At 39.8% G+C, this 16,631-nt stretch overlaps 1 protein-coding gene and 1 pseudogene across 1 annotated transcript; both read left to right on the top strand.

Annotated features, from left to right (window-relative positions):
* The first annotated feature begins 3,982 nt into the window (after positions 1-3,982).
* On the top strand, positions 3,983-5,921 carry LOC117623779 (berberine bridge enzyme-like 8). Its single transcript, XM_034354751.1, has one exon. It carries the CDS (start codon positions 4,192-4,194, stop codon positions 5,821-5,823), a length of 1,632 nt encoding a protein of 543 aa, XP_034210642.1. The 5' UTR covers positions 3,983-4,191; the 3' UTR covers positions 5,824-5,921.
* A 6,993-nt stretch (positions 5,922-12,914) lies between these two features.
* Positions 12,915-15,551, top strand: LOC117624299 (annotated as a pseudogene).
* The last annotated feature ends 1,080 nt before the right edge of the window (positions 15,552-16,631 follow it).

Here is a 16,631-nt window from a genome sequence, read left to right as displayed (position 1 = left end):
GAGCTTAGGCTTAAACTACCAAACATGTCGAACCAAACAATCGAATACTTATTTGATTTGGTTTGGTTTTCTCTCCTGATTTTAGCTCAAATTCTAGCTCTCAACGATGAAATGATTTGGTTGTCCAAACCGCATTGGAAAATTTATAAATTCCAACTACGAGAGCAATTAATGCGTCAAACAAATTCTATCCTTCATATATTAAAAAGAATGAAATCACATGGCCAGTTTCTCAATATTTGATTATCGAACCTCGACATATTGTAATGCTTTGCTAACATAATGCACCGGGTGCTCATCACCTTCATGTGGTCGGAAGAGCACCGAGGGAACTGTTGTGGTCAAGACGGAGAGGTAAATTGTGAGGGTGTCTCCAGGCTTGGGGGTTGACAACAAAGGGGCCCGGCTCATATACTCCTTGAGCTCGCTGAAAGCTTTGTCACATTTGGCAGTCCAGGTGATGCTTCGCTTGTTGCCCTCGAGTGCCTTGAAGAAAGGGGTGCAGCAATCGGTGGCCTTAAAGATAAACCTAGTTAGGGTTGCAACACGTCCGGTAAGGCTCTGGATGTCCTTGGCCGTCTTGGGTATCTTTATGTCTAAGATGGCCTGAATTTTTTCTGGATTGGCTTCAATACCCCGCTAGCTAATCATGAAGCCAAGGAATTTCCCTGAAGCCACGCTGAAGGCATACTTCATGGGATTGAGTCGCATTTTATACTTCTTCAGGATGGTGAACATGGCAGATAGGTTAGAGATGTGCTGGTCAGCAATGCGACTTTTGACTAGCATGTCATCAACATAAACCTCCATAGTGTTGCCAATCAATGGGGCGAAGAGGCTGTTCACAAAATGCTGATAAGTAGCCCCGACGTTCTTGAGCTCGAAGGGCATCACCTTGTAGCAGTATAGACCACGATCAGTAATGAAAGAGGTGTGAGCTTGGTCATCATGATGCGTGAAGATCTGGTTGTACTCAGAATAAGCATCCATGAAGCTGAAGAGGACGTGGCCAGCTGTGGCATCCACAAGCTGGTCGATTCGAGGTAAAGGGAAGCTATCCTTTGTACAAGCCCGATTAAGGTTTATGTAGTCCACACACATGCGCCAGCCTTTCTTTGGTTTGCGAACCATCATCAAATTAGCTAGCCAGGTGGGATAGTCCACCTCCTTAATGAATCCAATGCTGCTTAGCTTATCCACCTCCACCTTCATGGCCTCTTACCTCTCTGGGTCATAAGTGCGACGCTTTTGCCTAACGGGTTGGGGGGCAGGATTAATGCTTAGTTGATATTAGGGGATATGCCGGCCATATAATTGTAAGAACAGGTGAAGACTTCAGAGTTGAGGCGAAGGAAGGCCACGAGGTCAGAGCGAAGCTTTAGGTCGTTCAGTGCCAGCTCGGGAAGGGGCTGGAGCCTTGGTTACTGCGAGGGCCTCATTCCTATGCTGGCGATTGGTGGACTTGACTGTTGAAGCATAGCAGCTTTGGTCGCCAAGTTGGTCGCCAGACACCATGCCTGTGCCATGGGGGGTAGGAAACTTCAGCAATAGCATATGCGTGGAAATGAAAACCTTCATTTGGGCCAAGGCTGGACGCCTAAGGATGACGTTGTAGGTTGTGGGACAGTCAACAATGAGGAAAGGAGTGGTGATCGTCGCCCGCTATGATGCTGAACCAATAGAGATAAGGAGATGGATGCTTCCAATTGGCTGGAAAACATCACCAGAGAAGCTCACAAGGGGTGTGACGCTTCGGTCGAACAAATGAGCAGAGACTTAGAGCTCGTTGAAAGCATCAGCAAACATGACACTGACCGAGTTGCCAGTATCCACCAAGATACGCCCAACGTTGAAGTTAGAAATGTCTGTGTGGATAATGAGTGGGTCATAATGGGGGAGAATAACACCACGTTCCTCTTCCTCGCAGAAGGTAATGGGGGCCCAGCCAGATTTTTGCGTCTTCGGCAAGCGTTCCTGCTCGGTGTTGAAGACCTGGTGATCATAGGTGGAGCGGATATAATGTTTGATGGAGTTGTTGGAGGTCCCAGACATGGTAGGACCACTAGTCCTTGAGGAGAATGACCTTGCATGAGCATCTATACTACAATAGGCTTGTACTCTTGCAAGTAACTACCTAAAATTCAAAGTAGATAAAGATGATTATGAAATTAGTTGATACTAAAAATAAATTTAACAAGAACAAATATGATCGAAGGAAAGAGTTTTAAAATATCAATTTATAAAAGCACTAGAATTTCACTATCACCTAGCAATCCCATGAATTTTTACCAATTACTTATGATTCCCACGTGCCACTTTGAAGGTTATGTTTTCCTAATTTATATTCTACTTGGAACCTCCAACATAGAATGTATATCCAACATGCAACCCGTCCGGACGTTCGGATCAAATCTGAACATGAAAGACTCATTAAGTTTTGTGAAAACCCTTTGAAAAACCATGCAACCCTTAAGATGTGGTGTTCATCTTAAGTGAAATTACAATTATTAATCACAAGAAGCCAGCGTCAATTTCAAGGAACCTTCCGACCAAAATTGCATTTAATTACTTTTCTAAATATCCTAATGGTGATCAGGCATCAAGACAATTAGATAGTTTAAAACAGTGATTAACAATTCAAAGTATGCATGCACTCAATCATAAGCAATTAAATAAAAATCACATATTCATGCTAAGGTTCAAGGCTTCACCATAGCAAATGAAATTTAGTTATGCATATTCATAGTTGAAATTCAAGAAAATATTATTTGAATGAATAAGAATGAAAACACCTGAAAGTTGCGAAAACCCAAAACCCTAGCAAATGCTCCAAAAGCCAAAAAGAAGTTCCAAAATTTTCTGTGAAAAGGAGCTTAAATATCTCCTAAAACCTAGCTGCCCAATCCCCACAAGGAAACTAAGTTAAAATAAAATAATACTGGGAAATAAAGTCCAAATTGGATTAGGAGAATCCATAATCTGCCCAGCCACGTTTTGGCCTCAAATCTCCTCCAAATCTGGCCCAAGGTAGTTTATTTTAAAGATAAAAATATTCTGAACACTTCTCTAGAAGGCCACGAACCCATCCGAGGTCATCTTGGGCTCCAAAAATGCAATAAATGCCCAAAACATCACTATTCTAGCACTGCGCACTGCTCATTTATTTTATTGCTAGAAAATAATAGCTTGGTAGAAAATCTGAAATTTTGACACGATCAATCTAAGTGACTCACGGACGTCCTCCAATTGAAATTACTCCAAAATTCGTCCATTTGATTATGTTTTGCTTCAGAGGAAGTCGAAAGTCTTATATTAGTAATATAATTCAAAGTATCAAAATTCTTCCAAAATATTAACCAAAATATACTAAGAATGAGGTTAAATATATAATATAAAATATACTCATCAACCATCACTGATGGTAAAAATTATGTTCATCTGACGTTGGTAAGAGTTAGATGGAGATAGGAGGTTGTGCACATTTGTATCCAGCTTCCCTTCACGGATGAATCTGTTAATAATGTTGCGCAAATCAATACAAGATTCTTTCTTTATGCATCAGCCTTTGAGAGTTTTAGGATTAAGATGACTGCATGCATTTCATATGGTCATAATTAAACATTATATTGGTGGTTACTAGCTGTCCAAACAATAAAATAACTTCATTTTTCCAACAAACAAATAATAATGCAACTTTTTCCAAATTTTTTATGATAACTTCTTTAATATGAATTGAAATGAGTGACAAAAAGCGACAATTGAGATTATTAAATCATTTGTATGTCCAATTTTAGAATAAGTTTTTGACACGACTCTGAATCGGTAGGTATTTGTTACACGGTGTGGCGGACCACACTAGAGGAGGTGGATTTGGTACCTTGTTCAGGTGATCACGTTTAGTCAAGTGTTTATGAAGAAACTTGTTTCTATTGTAAACGTGTTTGAATAGTCTGCATCCTCTATCAATGTATTCGACACTTCTCCAGAAGCATCAAAGAATATATCAGTGCTATTTTCTTTGTGTTGTATTTCTCATTTCAACGCACAGAAAACAAATTGGTGACATTTAGTCAAGTGTTTGGTGGTCACGTTTAGTCAAGTGTTTGGTGAAGACAATTTAGACCAATGGCTGCATTTTTCTTTCAACTCAAACTACTTATATAAGTGAGCTCAGAGCTCATACCATTCCACATGCAGAGAGAAATGGAGATCTCTCACATAAAACTAGTTCCAGTCCTACTTTTCATCCTTCTCAATTCAGTTTGGTGCACAACTTCAAACTCAATTTCTGAAAGCTTTCTTCAATGCTTTTCCTCCCACATACCTTCAAACACAAGCAGCAAAATTATTATCACCAAAAACAATCCTGCTTATTACTCAGTCTTCCAATTTTCCATACAGAATCTGAGATTCTTGAACACTCCAACACCAAAACCAGAAGCTATCATTACTCCTTTTAAACACTCTCATGTTCAAGCAGCTGTAATTTGTTCCAAGAAAGAGGGCATACAAATAAGAACCCGAAGCGGGGGGCATGACTACGAGGGCCTATCTTATGTATCGATAGCTCCTTTCATCCTGATTGATCTTTTCGAACTTCGGTCCATTGATATTGACATAGAGAATGAGATCGCTTGGGTCGAGTCTGGTGCTACTCTCGGGGAGTTGTATTACGCAATTGCACAAAAGAGTAAAGTCCATGGCTTTCCAGCAGGGACTTGTCCAACTGTTGGTGTGGGGGGACATATTAGTGGAGGTGGATATGGTTCCTTGTTCAGGAAGTATGGTATGGCAGCTGACAATGTCCTTGATGCTAAGATTGTCGACGTTAATGGCAGAGTTCTTGACAGAAAATCCATGGGAGAAGATCTCTTTTGGGCTATTAGAGGAGGGGGAGGCGCAAGCTTTGGAGTCATTCTGTCATGGAAACTTAGGTTGGTTCCGGTTCCTCCAACTGTAACAACTTACGTGGCATCAAAGACCATGGAAGAAGGTGCAACCAAACTTCTTTCTAAATGCCAAACAATAGCAGATTGGATGCCTGAAGGGTATTTCCTGCGTGTGGTTATAGGAGTTACAAATGGTACAAACGGTGGAAAAACTATTGAAGCTGAATTCAGTTTCTTGTTTCTTGAGACTTATGAGGAACTTCTTCCTTGGATGAAAGAAAACTTCCCAGAGTTCAATTTAAGCCGGAGCGCATTCACTGAAATGAGTTGGATTCAGTCTATTCTATATTCCTCTTCCTACTCAATAAATGATACAGAAGCTCTGCTTAACCGGAGTCAACAATCTAGAAGCTCCTTCAAAGGAAAATCAGACTACGTGACAGAACCACTTTCAGAAGCGGGCATGGAAGTTTTATATCAGATAATGTTTGAACTAGACGCATCCACGGTGATACTGACACCTTTTGGCGGAATAATGAGTGAGATTTCCGAATCAGAAATTCCTTTCCCACACAGAAAAGGAAACTTATATGAAATCCAGTATTTTGTCACTTGGGATGATGACAAAGATAGTGAGAAATATGTTAGCTGGACAAGAATGGCGTACGCCTACATGGCAGCATATGTTTCCAAGTCCCCAAGAGGTGCCTATTTGAACTCCAGGGATCTTGACTTGGGGATAAACAAGGATGCTAACACAAGCTATGCAGAAGCAAGCATTTGGGGTTTGAGCTACTTCAAGAATAACTTCAGGAGACTTGCTCAAGTGAAGACCGTGGTTGATCCTGGTAACTTCTTTTTTAATGAACAAAGCATCCCTGTGTTACGATCTGGAAAAATGAAACACCAACAACAACTAGCTGCGTCTCTGTAATAGAATGAACAACAAATAGATAGGTTCGGCTTCATTTGCTCATTCCATTGTACCACGTTACCAACCCACGAATAATAGAACCTCATCTGTTGCCTTTCTCTTGCTGTGAAGATTGAAATCCATTCGCAAAACAGAAGTATAATTTTATTTCAAATGATTTAAATATTTTAATTCCTGCTTTGATTGTCAAACTGTTTATTTGATGAAGTCTTCTTCTGTACAATCTCCGAGGAGATTTCTCTGCTCTGTTATCAGAACAGAGAAGACAGAACCAAATTTCAGAAGCACCTTTCTGATATCTTACTTTTAACTAGTAACAGCCTATGACTCCTGAGTTGGAGGATTGAGATGCATATGATCATATAAGTCATAATTAAGCACTCATTTGCTGCTTACTAGGTGTCCAAACAATAATGCAACTTCATTGTTTTCACAGACAAATAATAATGCAACTTTTTTTAAAAAAATTTATGATAACTTCTTTAATACGAATTGAAATGAATGACAAAAAACGACATTGCAATTATTAAATCATTTGTATCTCCAATTATAAAATAAGTTGTTGAGAAGAATCTAAATCGATAGAGTTTTGTTTTCATGCTCTTAGGTGTTCTCTAACGTATTCTTCAATATTTTATTTTTTACTTTTTGTGATATGCTTCAATATTTTAAACGACACTTGTTTCTTGTTTTATTCTAACTGACAAAAATACGAGAAACATATTGAACCTTTGCTTTGTCTTCAATGGACACCTAATGCCCGCATTGGGATATTTAGCCATATACCCATTCTTAATACTAATGATATAAATAACTTTGCACCTTTAATTTTTATAAACAAACCTAAAAAATGAAAGCTGATCCTATTAAATTTAATTTTGATTATTAAATTACTTTGATACCCTATTGAGTGTGTTGGGGTTGGGCTTGTTTTAAGAAATTGATGGCAGTTTTGTAATTTAAAACAAGTTAAAAGCCTATTTGTTATGCTGTAAATGAGTTTCGGATGTGTTTCTAAAGTCCATTTCATATAGGTTTTTTAAAATAATTTGGACCCCTATATTATGTATAATAGTGAATCTCCCACTTTTCATGGCTCTCATGTTCAAGTAGCTATAAATGATGAGAAACTTTAAAGCCTAGAGATGACGCTAAGTGAGAGAGTACAGGATGGGATGGATGGTCAAGTCAATGATGCCAAGCAGGAGAGTACACGATTGTAAGGGCAGGGGGGGACAATGGATGAGTGAGAGGAGAAGGAAAGTGGGTAATTAAAGACCCTATTTAGAAGGACCCTGAAAGATTGACAAACTAGTACGTAAGTCATTGATTTGATAAAAGTCATGAGTAAAGACAAAGAAAACTAAATTATCATGAGTAAAACAAGCAACAAAGAGAAGATTAGTACGAAGAGAGGGAAGAAAAAAGATATTTTGAAGAAAAAATTGTGTAACACCCTGACTCCAAATTAAACCCCTTATTTAAATTATTTAAATTATTTAAGGGAAATTACAAATTTACCCTTGAGATAGGGGTATTTTGGTCATTTTCTTATCCGGAGAGAGTTTGGGGCAATGACTAGTATTTTTGGATAGGTTGTACTGAGAGGAATTCGTAGACACGTAGTGGGCTCGAATCGGAGTTGTAACGAGATAGATATGGTCAACAGAAACCCAGTGGCACAATCGTAATTATTTCGAAATGAGATTTTTATAAAAAATCAGATTTCTCTCTCTCTCTCTCTCCCGCCTGCGTGGTCTCTCTCTCTTTTCTCTCTCGCCGCGCTACGGCAGCCGGCCACATTTTGGCCGGCCGTTCTCTCCTCCGGCCACTGATGACGACGAGGCTGGTACCAAAATGACCGGGCCGTCGTCCTCTTCCAACCCCGGCCAGCTCCCGCCTCCAGCCGCCGCGGTTTCGCTGGAAAATGGAGAAGAAGCGACCGTTGTCGTCTGAATTTCTGCGCCGTCGATCTCCCTCCTCCAGCCACCGATTTCGACGAGTGAGGTATGGATTTCTACCTATTTTCCATGCTCTAGCTGATGGTTGGGTAGGATTACATTGATTCTGAGCATAGGTATACAAATTGAAATTCGGCCGGTTTTAGGATCTCGATTCCTGCCACTTCCAGTCAGTTTTTGGGGTAGGTCCAAGAACAAAACTGGCTCCAAATAGGGTGTTATACCTAGGGTAGGAGTTTGGAGCCATGGTTTTGAGATTTTCCCGCGATGCGTAATCGCTTTGGGTACCCAGCGCTGCTGGTGCGTGTGGCGGCGCGTGGGTGAGGGTAGTGAAGTTTCACTGTGTCTCGATGAGATCCTTAGGTTGTCACGAGTGCGTAGGATTTCGATGATCTCAATTCGGACATCATTTGACTATCGAACGGATATCGCCTATTGCGCGTTATCCGGGTTCGATAGGTTAGGACCGTTGGATGGTCTCAAATTTAATATATGTTAATCTAGGTATTTCTAGGATCGTGTAGGAATTCACGGATCGTGAATTGGAGCCCCGGATGTTCCGATTTAATAATTTAAAGTTTATGTTTTATATTAACCGTCAGATCGTGTGATCTAACCGTCCGATCTGAACCAAACTTGCAAGATGAGTGTCCTATACCTTGTATAACCCATAGGAACTTTCGGATCAAAATTTGGAGGTCGTGGGCCCCTTGGGTCTGTTTGACCAGGGTTAGGGTAGTTTGACCCTTGGTTGACCGTGAGTCTCCCGGAGTAATCTCACCTTCCTAGGGGGATTATCGGATGCTAGACTATTGTTGAGGTTTACACAATATTAGAATTAATATATATATATATATATATTTATATATGTTTGTATAAGGGCATAAAAGAGTCTAGAATGTCAGTTTGAAGTGCTGTACGCACTACCTGAGGTACCTCCCTGGATTTTGGTTACACTACAAGTACCACCCTGTGAAAGTTAGGTCCCACGTGGCGTAGGTTATCCGGCGTGCGGATAGACCCCATACGTGTTGTTGGTTGTACCGGCGTATGGGGAGATATTGTGATATGATGTTCAAGTCTCGCGTAGCGTAGGTTATCCAGCTTTGAGACAGGCCCCATATGTGGCGTTGGTTGTACCGGCGTATGGGGAGATATTGTGATAGTATGGTATGGTCGCACGTGGCGTAGGTTATCCGGCATGTTGACAGGCCCCATAGTGGCGTTGGTAGTACTGGCGTATGGGGAGATTATGTGAAATACAGAGAAATGAAATAAGGTATTGCCTATGTGTGGAATTGGGTTTTAAGGAAGAACTATGTGTGGCTTGATCCCTCAATGAGGGTACGTAGGCAGCCTAAGGTTATTAGATGCAGCCGCAGACATAGATGTGATTGTGTTAGGAGGTTAAAACCTCGTATGTTGGATTTGGAAAAGTTAGATGATGTATGTTTTAGTTAGTAGTCATAATTCGTCTTTGAATTTATTGTTTGCCTTGTTTAAGGCATGAATTGATTTGTTAGTATGCTTGGTAGTTTGTTGAGAATTATTGGAATGCCGAAGGCCTTTATGTGAATTGCATGAAATTATTTTGTACATGCTGCCTGTTGGGAATATTAAATGTGTTTTTATGCAGGTTGAAATTTTGAGAAATGTTCAATTTACAGGGGAGACTCTGCCGAAATTTCTGCAGTAAGTCTCGTACCCTTATTCCATTTTGGGAAAAAGGGTATATCTTTAGAAGTGAGCCCGACATCAGGGTGATATCAGGAATTTCCACAAGATTCGCCTCGAATTTTGGGAAATTCGGGGCGGGTCTTTTCAGTTGGTATCAGAGCTCTAGGTTCAATTTCCTGTGGACCCTGCACCTTATGTGCATCCTTAAGTTGTGGGCATCATTATGGGTTCCATCTCGGAATGGCATATTTGCGACGTTGAGGACCTCACAAAAGTCAAATTATTTCACAAAGGAAAATATGGAAGAGAAATTCCGTTGGATGAGTTACATGGGAGTGACGGAGTTGTGAGTTCGACCAAAGGAGGGTCGTGACAACTATGAAGTAGTGGTGATGGTAATCTCAACCCTCGGTAGTTGGTATAGATATGCAACTATGAAATTCAATTAATTTGATGTTGTCAGAGAATTGTCATTCCTAAGTGAAGACATTCTGCAAGAGAGAAGAAGGAAGCAGAAGTAGAGCTGGAGCTTTACCACAGACAGAGGTTGTCTAAGAAGTTCCAGAAAACTGTGAACAGGAGCCGGAGGTTTTGCATAGGGTAACACCTGTACCTATGGTACAGTTGGATGTTCCTATGACAAAGTTCTTCGATAAGTCCGCATAGCGGTGACAAGTTCTTTTAGGGAGACAGGTTCATTGATGGCAGCCAATGAATCGACAAGGGACTTAGCATGATGAAGGTAAGCATCAATGGTGTAGAGCTTTTTTGCATATCCATGAGTTGAAAACGAAGAGCAGATTCACTGGCCATACTAGATTGAGAGAAATGGCATTAGAGACACTCCAAAATATCCCGGGTAGCGATGCAACCGATGATGAGAGAGAGAATGGAGTTAAAGAGTGTACTGGTGATGTAGTTGACAATAAGTTGGTCTTGTTGGTACCATTGAGCATGGGTGGGATTGGTTTGGGTAAGGGAGGCAGTGGTGGTTGTGGGTGTTTTGATGGTAGAAGTGGAGGTTTGGGCAGAAGGTTGTTTATGAGTGCTATCGATAAATTTCTAGAGGTCATGACCGACTAAAAAGGGTTTGAGTTGACAGAGCCAAAGAAGGTAGCTAGAGTCAGTAAGCTTGATAAAATGAGAAGAGTTGGGGCTAGGGAGGGAGACGGTGGATTTAGACGAAGCCATGAGGTGGACCTAAAGGAGAGGATTGGATCGAATAAGGGTGAGGTAGGAAACCCTAGCTAAGGCTGATACCATGTAGAGAATATATTTCCTTGTATTGAATAGATTACACAAAGTCCCTATTTATACTGATACAGAAAATCTACTTAAGGTATGAAATAATACAATCATGAATACAATTAGATTTACAGCAGGAGAAGCTAATTGCTAGGAGGAGATTGTGAAGTTGACTTTTCCATGTGTGCTAGGAAAGGAAAGTTTGTTAACACTATTTCAGAAGCTGGCTTGGAAGGTTGATGGAAAACACTAATTGAAGTAAAGGCTTACCTGATATTGACACCTTATGGTGGAAAAATGAGTGAGATTTTCGATTCAGAAACTCCTTTCCCACACAGAAAAGGAAATCTATTCAAAACCAGTATATGGTCACTTGGGATGATGACAAGGAAACTGAGAAGTATATTGGCTTGATGAGAAAGCTACATGGCACCATATGTTTCACAAGAGCTGCCTATTTGAATTACAAGGATCTTGACTTGGGGAGGAACAAGGATATTAATACAAGCTATGCAGAAGCAAGCATTTGCGGTTTGAAGCATTTCAGGAATAACTTTAGGAGACTTGTTCGTGTTAAGACCTTAGTTGATCCTGGTAACTTTTTCAGGGATGAACAAAGCATCCCTGTGTGTCCATCTAGGAAGAAATAGAGTTCCAACAATCATACTCTTCTTTAATTCGATCAAAGTGACTAATTGATGAGATTAGATTGTGCCAAGCCAAGCTTGTGGTCCACCTTGGCTAATTATCTACCCCAATCCCAAGCCAAGCCAAGCTTGTGGTTTTTTTTTTTTCATTCTATTTATTTATTTCCACTATAAATAATAATCTCCTTGTTTGGCTAGCCCTTTTGGAGTTTGGTTTCCACTTTGACCTCAGTTAGGTTTTCACCTTGACCTCGTAAATGGGTTTCCACCTTGATTTAGAGTTGGGTTTCAACTTCGACTTGGAGTTGGATTCCGCCTCGAGTTGGAGTTGGGTTCCGCCTTGACCTTGCACTTGGGTTTCCACCTCGACTTGGAGTTGGGTTTCGCCTTGACTTGGAGTTGGATTCTGCCTTGACCTCGGAGTTGGGTTCCACCTCCACTTGGAGTTGCTTGACCCCGACCTCGACTTGGATTTTAGACCATACCCAAACAGTATCTTCAACATTTACATAATTGTTTATGAAGAAACTTCTTTCTTTTTGTAAAAATTTTTGAAAGGTCTAAAAATACTGTACAACTTTTTTCTTTTTCAGTCTCTTGCGTATGCTGCTATCTTTTCAATTATTGAAAAATCATCGATGGTTATCCAATGGCTGCATTGTTCTTTCAACTCAAACTACCTATATAGGTGAGCTCAGAGCTCATACCATTCCACATGCACAGAGAAATGGAGATCTCACACGTAAAACTAGTTCCACTTCTACTTCTCATCCTTCTCAACTCAGTTTGGTACACAACTTACGAACTCAATTTCTGAAAGCTTTCTTCTAGGTTTTTCCTTCCACAACTTGAAACTCAATTTCTGATATTTTTCTTTTCCTATTTTGAGAGACGATAATATACTAAACTCACACACACTACAAGGATAGTAGGAATCGAACCCAGGACCTTGTCTGGGGGAGCAATTGTTCCAAACAACAACATTAGTGGGTACTTTACTTCTGATATCTATATTTTAGTGAGTAGCAAGAAGGTTTAAAAATCAGCATTCATTTGCTGCTTACTAGGTGTCCAAACAATAATGCAACTTCATTGTTGTCACAGACAAATAATAATGCAACATTTTATTTATTTATTTTTATAATGACTTCTTTAATATGAATGACAAAAAACGACAATTAAGAGGGTTTATTTTACGATGATGTGGATAATATGATCCACATTGCGATTATTAAATCATTTGTATCTCAAATTATAAAATAAGTTTTTGAGAAGACTCTAAATCGGTAGAGTTTTGTTACTTGTTTCTTCTATAATAACTGACAGAAGTAAGAGCCACATACTGAACCTTTGCTTTGTCTTCAATATGCACACCTAATGCCTGCAATAATCTTTCAAGTGAGCTAAGAGCTCATGCATTTCATACAGAGGAAATGAAAATGGCGACCTTACACATGAAACTACTTCCTCTACTTTTCATCCTTTTTGTTAGAATTGTAAGGGAAACAAGAAAGTGATTTTATTAGATTGGAGAGAATATCCATAGCATAGTGTAGGCTAATTGGCCACACTTGGAGAAATGTGCTATAGGATTTGGGAGAAGAGCAAAGTTCATGGCTTTCCTGCTGGAGTTTGTGAAACAGTTGGTGTTGGTGGGCACATAAGTGGTGGCGGCTATGGAAACATGTTGAGGAAGTATGGCCTTGCTGTCTGTGGACAATGTCCTTGACGCTCAGATTGTTGATGTTCAGGGAAGGCTTCTTGACAGAAAATCAATGGGAGAAGACCTCTTTTGGGCTATTAAAGGAGGAGGTGGAGGAAGCTTTGGAGTTATTATTTCATACATATTGAAGTTGGTTTCTGTGCCTGAAATTGTTACAGTGTTCCGGGTGGAGAGAACCTTGGAAGAGAATGCAACCGCCGTCGTTTTGAAGTGGCAACAGGTGGCGCCAACCACAGACGATGGTCTTTTTATGAGGATGCTTTTGCAGCCTGTGACTTCTAAAGTGAAGAAGGGTGAGAAGACTGTTAGAATCTCAATTTTGGCAGAGTTTCTCGGCAATGCCGACCAACTTGTGTCATTGTTGGGGAAGGAGTTTCCTGAATTGGGTTTGAAGAAGAACTGTATGGAGATGAGTTGGATTGACTCTGTGCTTTAGTGGGCTAATTTTGATAATGGGACTAAACCTGAAGCGTTGCTCAATAGAAATCCCAATGATGCAAATTTCCTGAAAAGGAAGTCTGATTATGTTCAAACCCCAATCTCCAAAGATGGGTTGGCGTGGTTATGGAAGAAGATGATTGAGCTTGGCAAAACAGGGTTGGTGTTCAATCCATATGGTGGGAAAATGAGCCAAATTCCGGCCTCTGAGACGCCTTTTCCACACCGTGCAGGGAACTTGTTCAAAATTCAGTACTCAGTGAATTGGGAAGATGCAGGAGAGGATTCAGAGAAGAATTATCTCACACAAAGCAGGAGGCTTTACAGTTACATGACCCCATTTGTGTCCAAGAACCCAAGAAGTGCTTTCTTGAATTACAGGGACCTTGACATTGGTGTCAATACATTTGGTGACAATAGCTATGAAGAAGGGAAGGTTTATGGATTGAAGTACTTCAATGACAACTTTGATAGGTTGCTGAAGGTGAAGACTGCTGTTGATCCAGAAAATTCTTCAGGAACGAGCAGAGTATCCCTACTCTTCCAAGTAAGGCATAGGAGAATTTAGCTGTTGACACAGCTTGTATTGGTTATTGATTCATCAACTATAAGTTTTTAAAAAAAATAATGTGACTTAGATGATGAGTATTTGGTTACTTTTGATTGAGCACTTGTCATAGTGAATATACAAAATTTATACAATTTACTCTTTGATTTTTAGATTATGAGAGATGTGACATGTATAAGAAAACTACAAACAATCTCATTCATTCTAGTTAATGCAAATGGTAGGACACTAGCATGATTGACAGTGTCTACCTTTCAAGGCTGATTTTTAACAATTTCTTTCTATCCTCTCTGATTTGTTTGATTGCTCAATAATCTGAAAGAGTCTCTCTCTCAACCATTGGAAAAATAAAAAGAACTGAGTTGATGGGTTATGAGTCTTTTTTTCTCTGTTTTTCTTTGGGTTTATTTCTTTCAATATTCTCTATGAACAAAATTATCCGTACATATTCTTCACTTCAAGCTTAAAAACCACTTTCCTTTTGATCAAAGTCAGAATATATGTTCCTTTCACAATGGCATATAGGTAAAAGTGAGTGAAAATAGCTATCATGGAAAACTCTTATCTGCAATGAAGCTTCGGCTCTTGACTTTATGGTGTTCACACGTTTAGAATTATGCGTGTGGGATCCCATCCACTGCTAGAGGAGGAATACAATTATACAAGGTCTGGGCCTCAGCCTGTTCCCTATGACTAAGTCCTCTCCCCATAGAAGAACTTTCATGTGGGATGCCTCGCACATGACCCTTTCGGCCTTTTTCTTTTGTGGGCTATCACCATGTGCTTTACTGTTATTGTTGTATATCTTGAAATAGTGAGAACATTTTTGCATTCACTTTAGTTATGGATACTCCAATTTTTTGTAACACTTTAAGAATTATGGATGGTTGGTTTGCCAAATTGTTGGTGATTTCCAGTCAGTCATCAAGACTCCTTGTGAATGCATTCAACCTATTTGATGATAATCAGAAACCAACTTGCATTTGATTTAACTACTAAGCTTAAAGTGAAGAGATGTACATTTTAGCGCTCTGACTCTGGCTTGCCATGTTCCAGGGAGTATATGTTTGTTATGCTTTTGGTCCTGTAAATCATAAATAGTTTTAACTCAAATTACCACTAGCTTTTCCATGCCCTGCTTATGCATGAGCTTCCTACTTTCAGATAGAGGCTTGAACCCCAAGTTCATAAGGGAGTTAGACATGATTCTAGATTACCTGGAATTAATAAATAATGTAAACAGAACTTGTTTGATTGGATGGTTAAACACTCAAACTACAATCTTCACATACATTTTGTTTCCTACTCCTGACCTCTCCAGAAGTTGCTGACGTTGGTTGCTGATATTGCAGATGGAAACTCAGACGCGAATAGCGGGTCAAGTTCCAACTTACCAATGGGGGACCTATTCGTTCTACTGATATGCTTGCTTATCGGAGGTTGGTAACCAGAAACTTTTCCATAGTCAAGACTAGGATCCTTCATAACCTTTTTGTTTTGTTTTGTTTGATTTTTAAATTCTCTGTTTAGTAAGTTCTTACTTAGCATATTGTCAATCCCTAAATTTTGTGTGTAAATTGAAGTCGTTTTAGGCTGGGGTTGAAAATCAGCATCTTAACTGACAGAAATATCCTGGTTTTTTAAATATAAAAAAAAAACCTCTAGTTAGTTGAGGGCGGCTTAGTTGATTCTCTGGTTAGCGTGGGACAGATGTGCTAAAATATGAAAACTATGAGAGAATATTTGTTTGTGGGAATTTTGTGTATTCTTCTTATTGTAGGAGGTCATATTTATAATACAACGAAACCTGAATGGGCAAGTAAATAATAAATTCCTAAATCTATTTGCAGTAGGAAATCAGGAATTAAAGTAAATCAATTACAATTATAATAGGAATTCTTGGTGTGTAAGGAAAGTAAGTCAATATCCACAAGTCACGCCAACACTCCCCCTCACGTTGGTGCATAGATGTCGCCAATGCCCAACTGATCTAGTGAATTGTGGAATGCTTTACTGGAAATCGCCTTTGTCAAAATATCCGCCAATTGATCCTCGGATTTCACAAAAGGAAACTGAAACACTTTAGCCTCAAGCTTTTGTTTGATGAAGTGTCGATCCACCTCAACATGTTTAGTACGATCATGCTGAACCGGATTCTGTGCAATGGCTATAGCAGCCTTGTTGTCACAAAAGAGATTCATTGTGGATGTAGGTTTATACCCAAGTTCAGTAAGCAACTTTCTTAACCAAAGAAGTTCACAAATCCCTTTAGTCATGCCTCTGAACTCGGCTTCTGCACTGGATAAAGCTACTACATTCTGTTTCTTGCTTCTCCATGTCACCAAATTACCTCCCACGAATGTGAAGTAACCCGATGTGGATTTTCTATCTGTTACATTACCTGCCCAATCTGCATCTGAATAACCATCAATATTTAGATGACCATGCTTTGAGAACATAAGTCCTTTTCCAGGTGCAGACTTCAAATATCTAAGTATCCGAAGAACTGCATTCATATGGTCTTCACTTGGAGAGTGCATAAATTGATT

Source organism: Prunus dulcis, chromosome 4, assembly GCF_902201215.1.
Source record: "Prunus dulcis chromosome 4, ALMONDv2, whole genome shotgun sequence".
NCBI lineage: Eukaryota > Viridiplantae > Streptophyta > Magnoliopsida > Rosales > Rosaceae > Prunus > Prunus dulcis.
This window is presented reverse-complemented; position numbering and strand designations above follow the sequence as displayed.

Coding starts and splice junctions, on each gene's coding strand:
- LOC117623779 (XM_034354751.1), top strand. CDS start 4,192: ATGCAGAGAGAAATGGAGATCTCTCACATAAAACTAGTTCCAGTCCTA.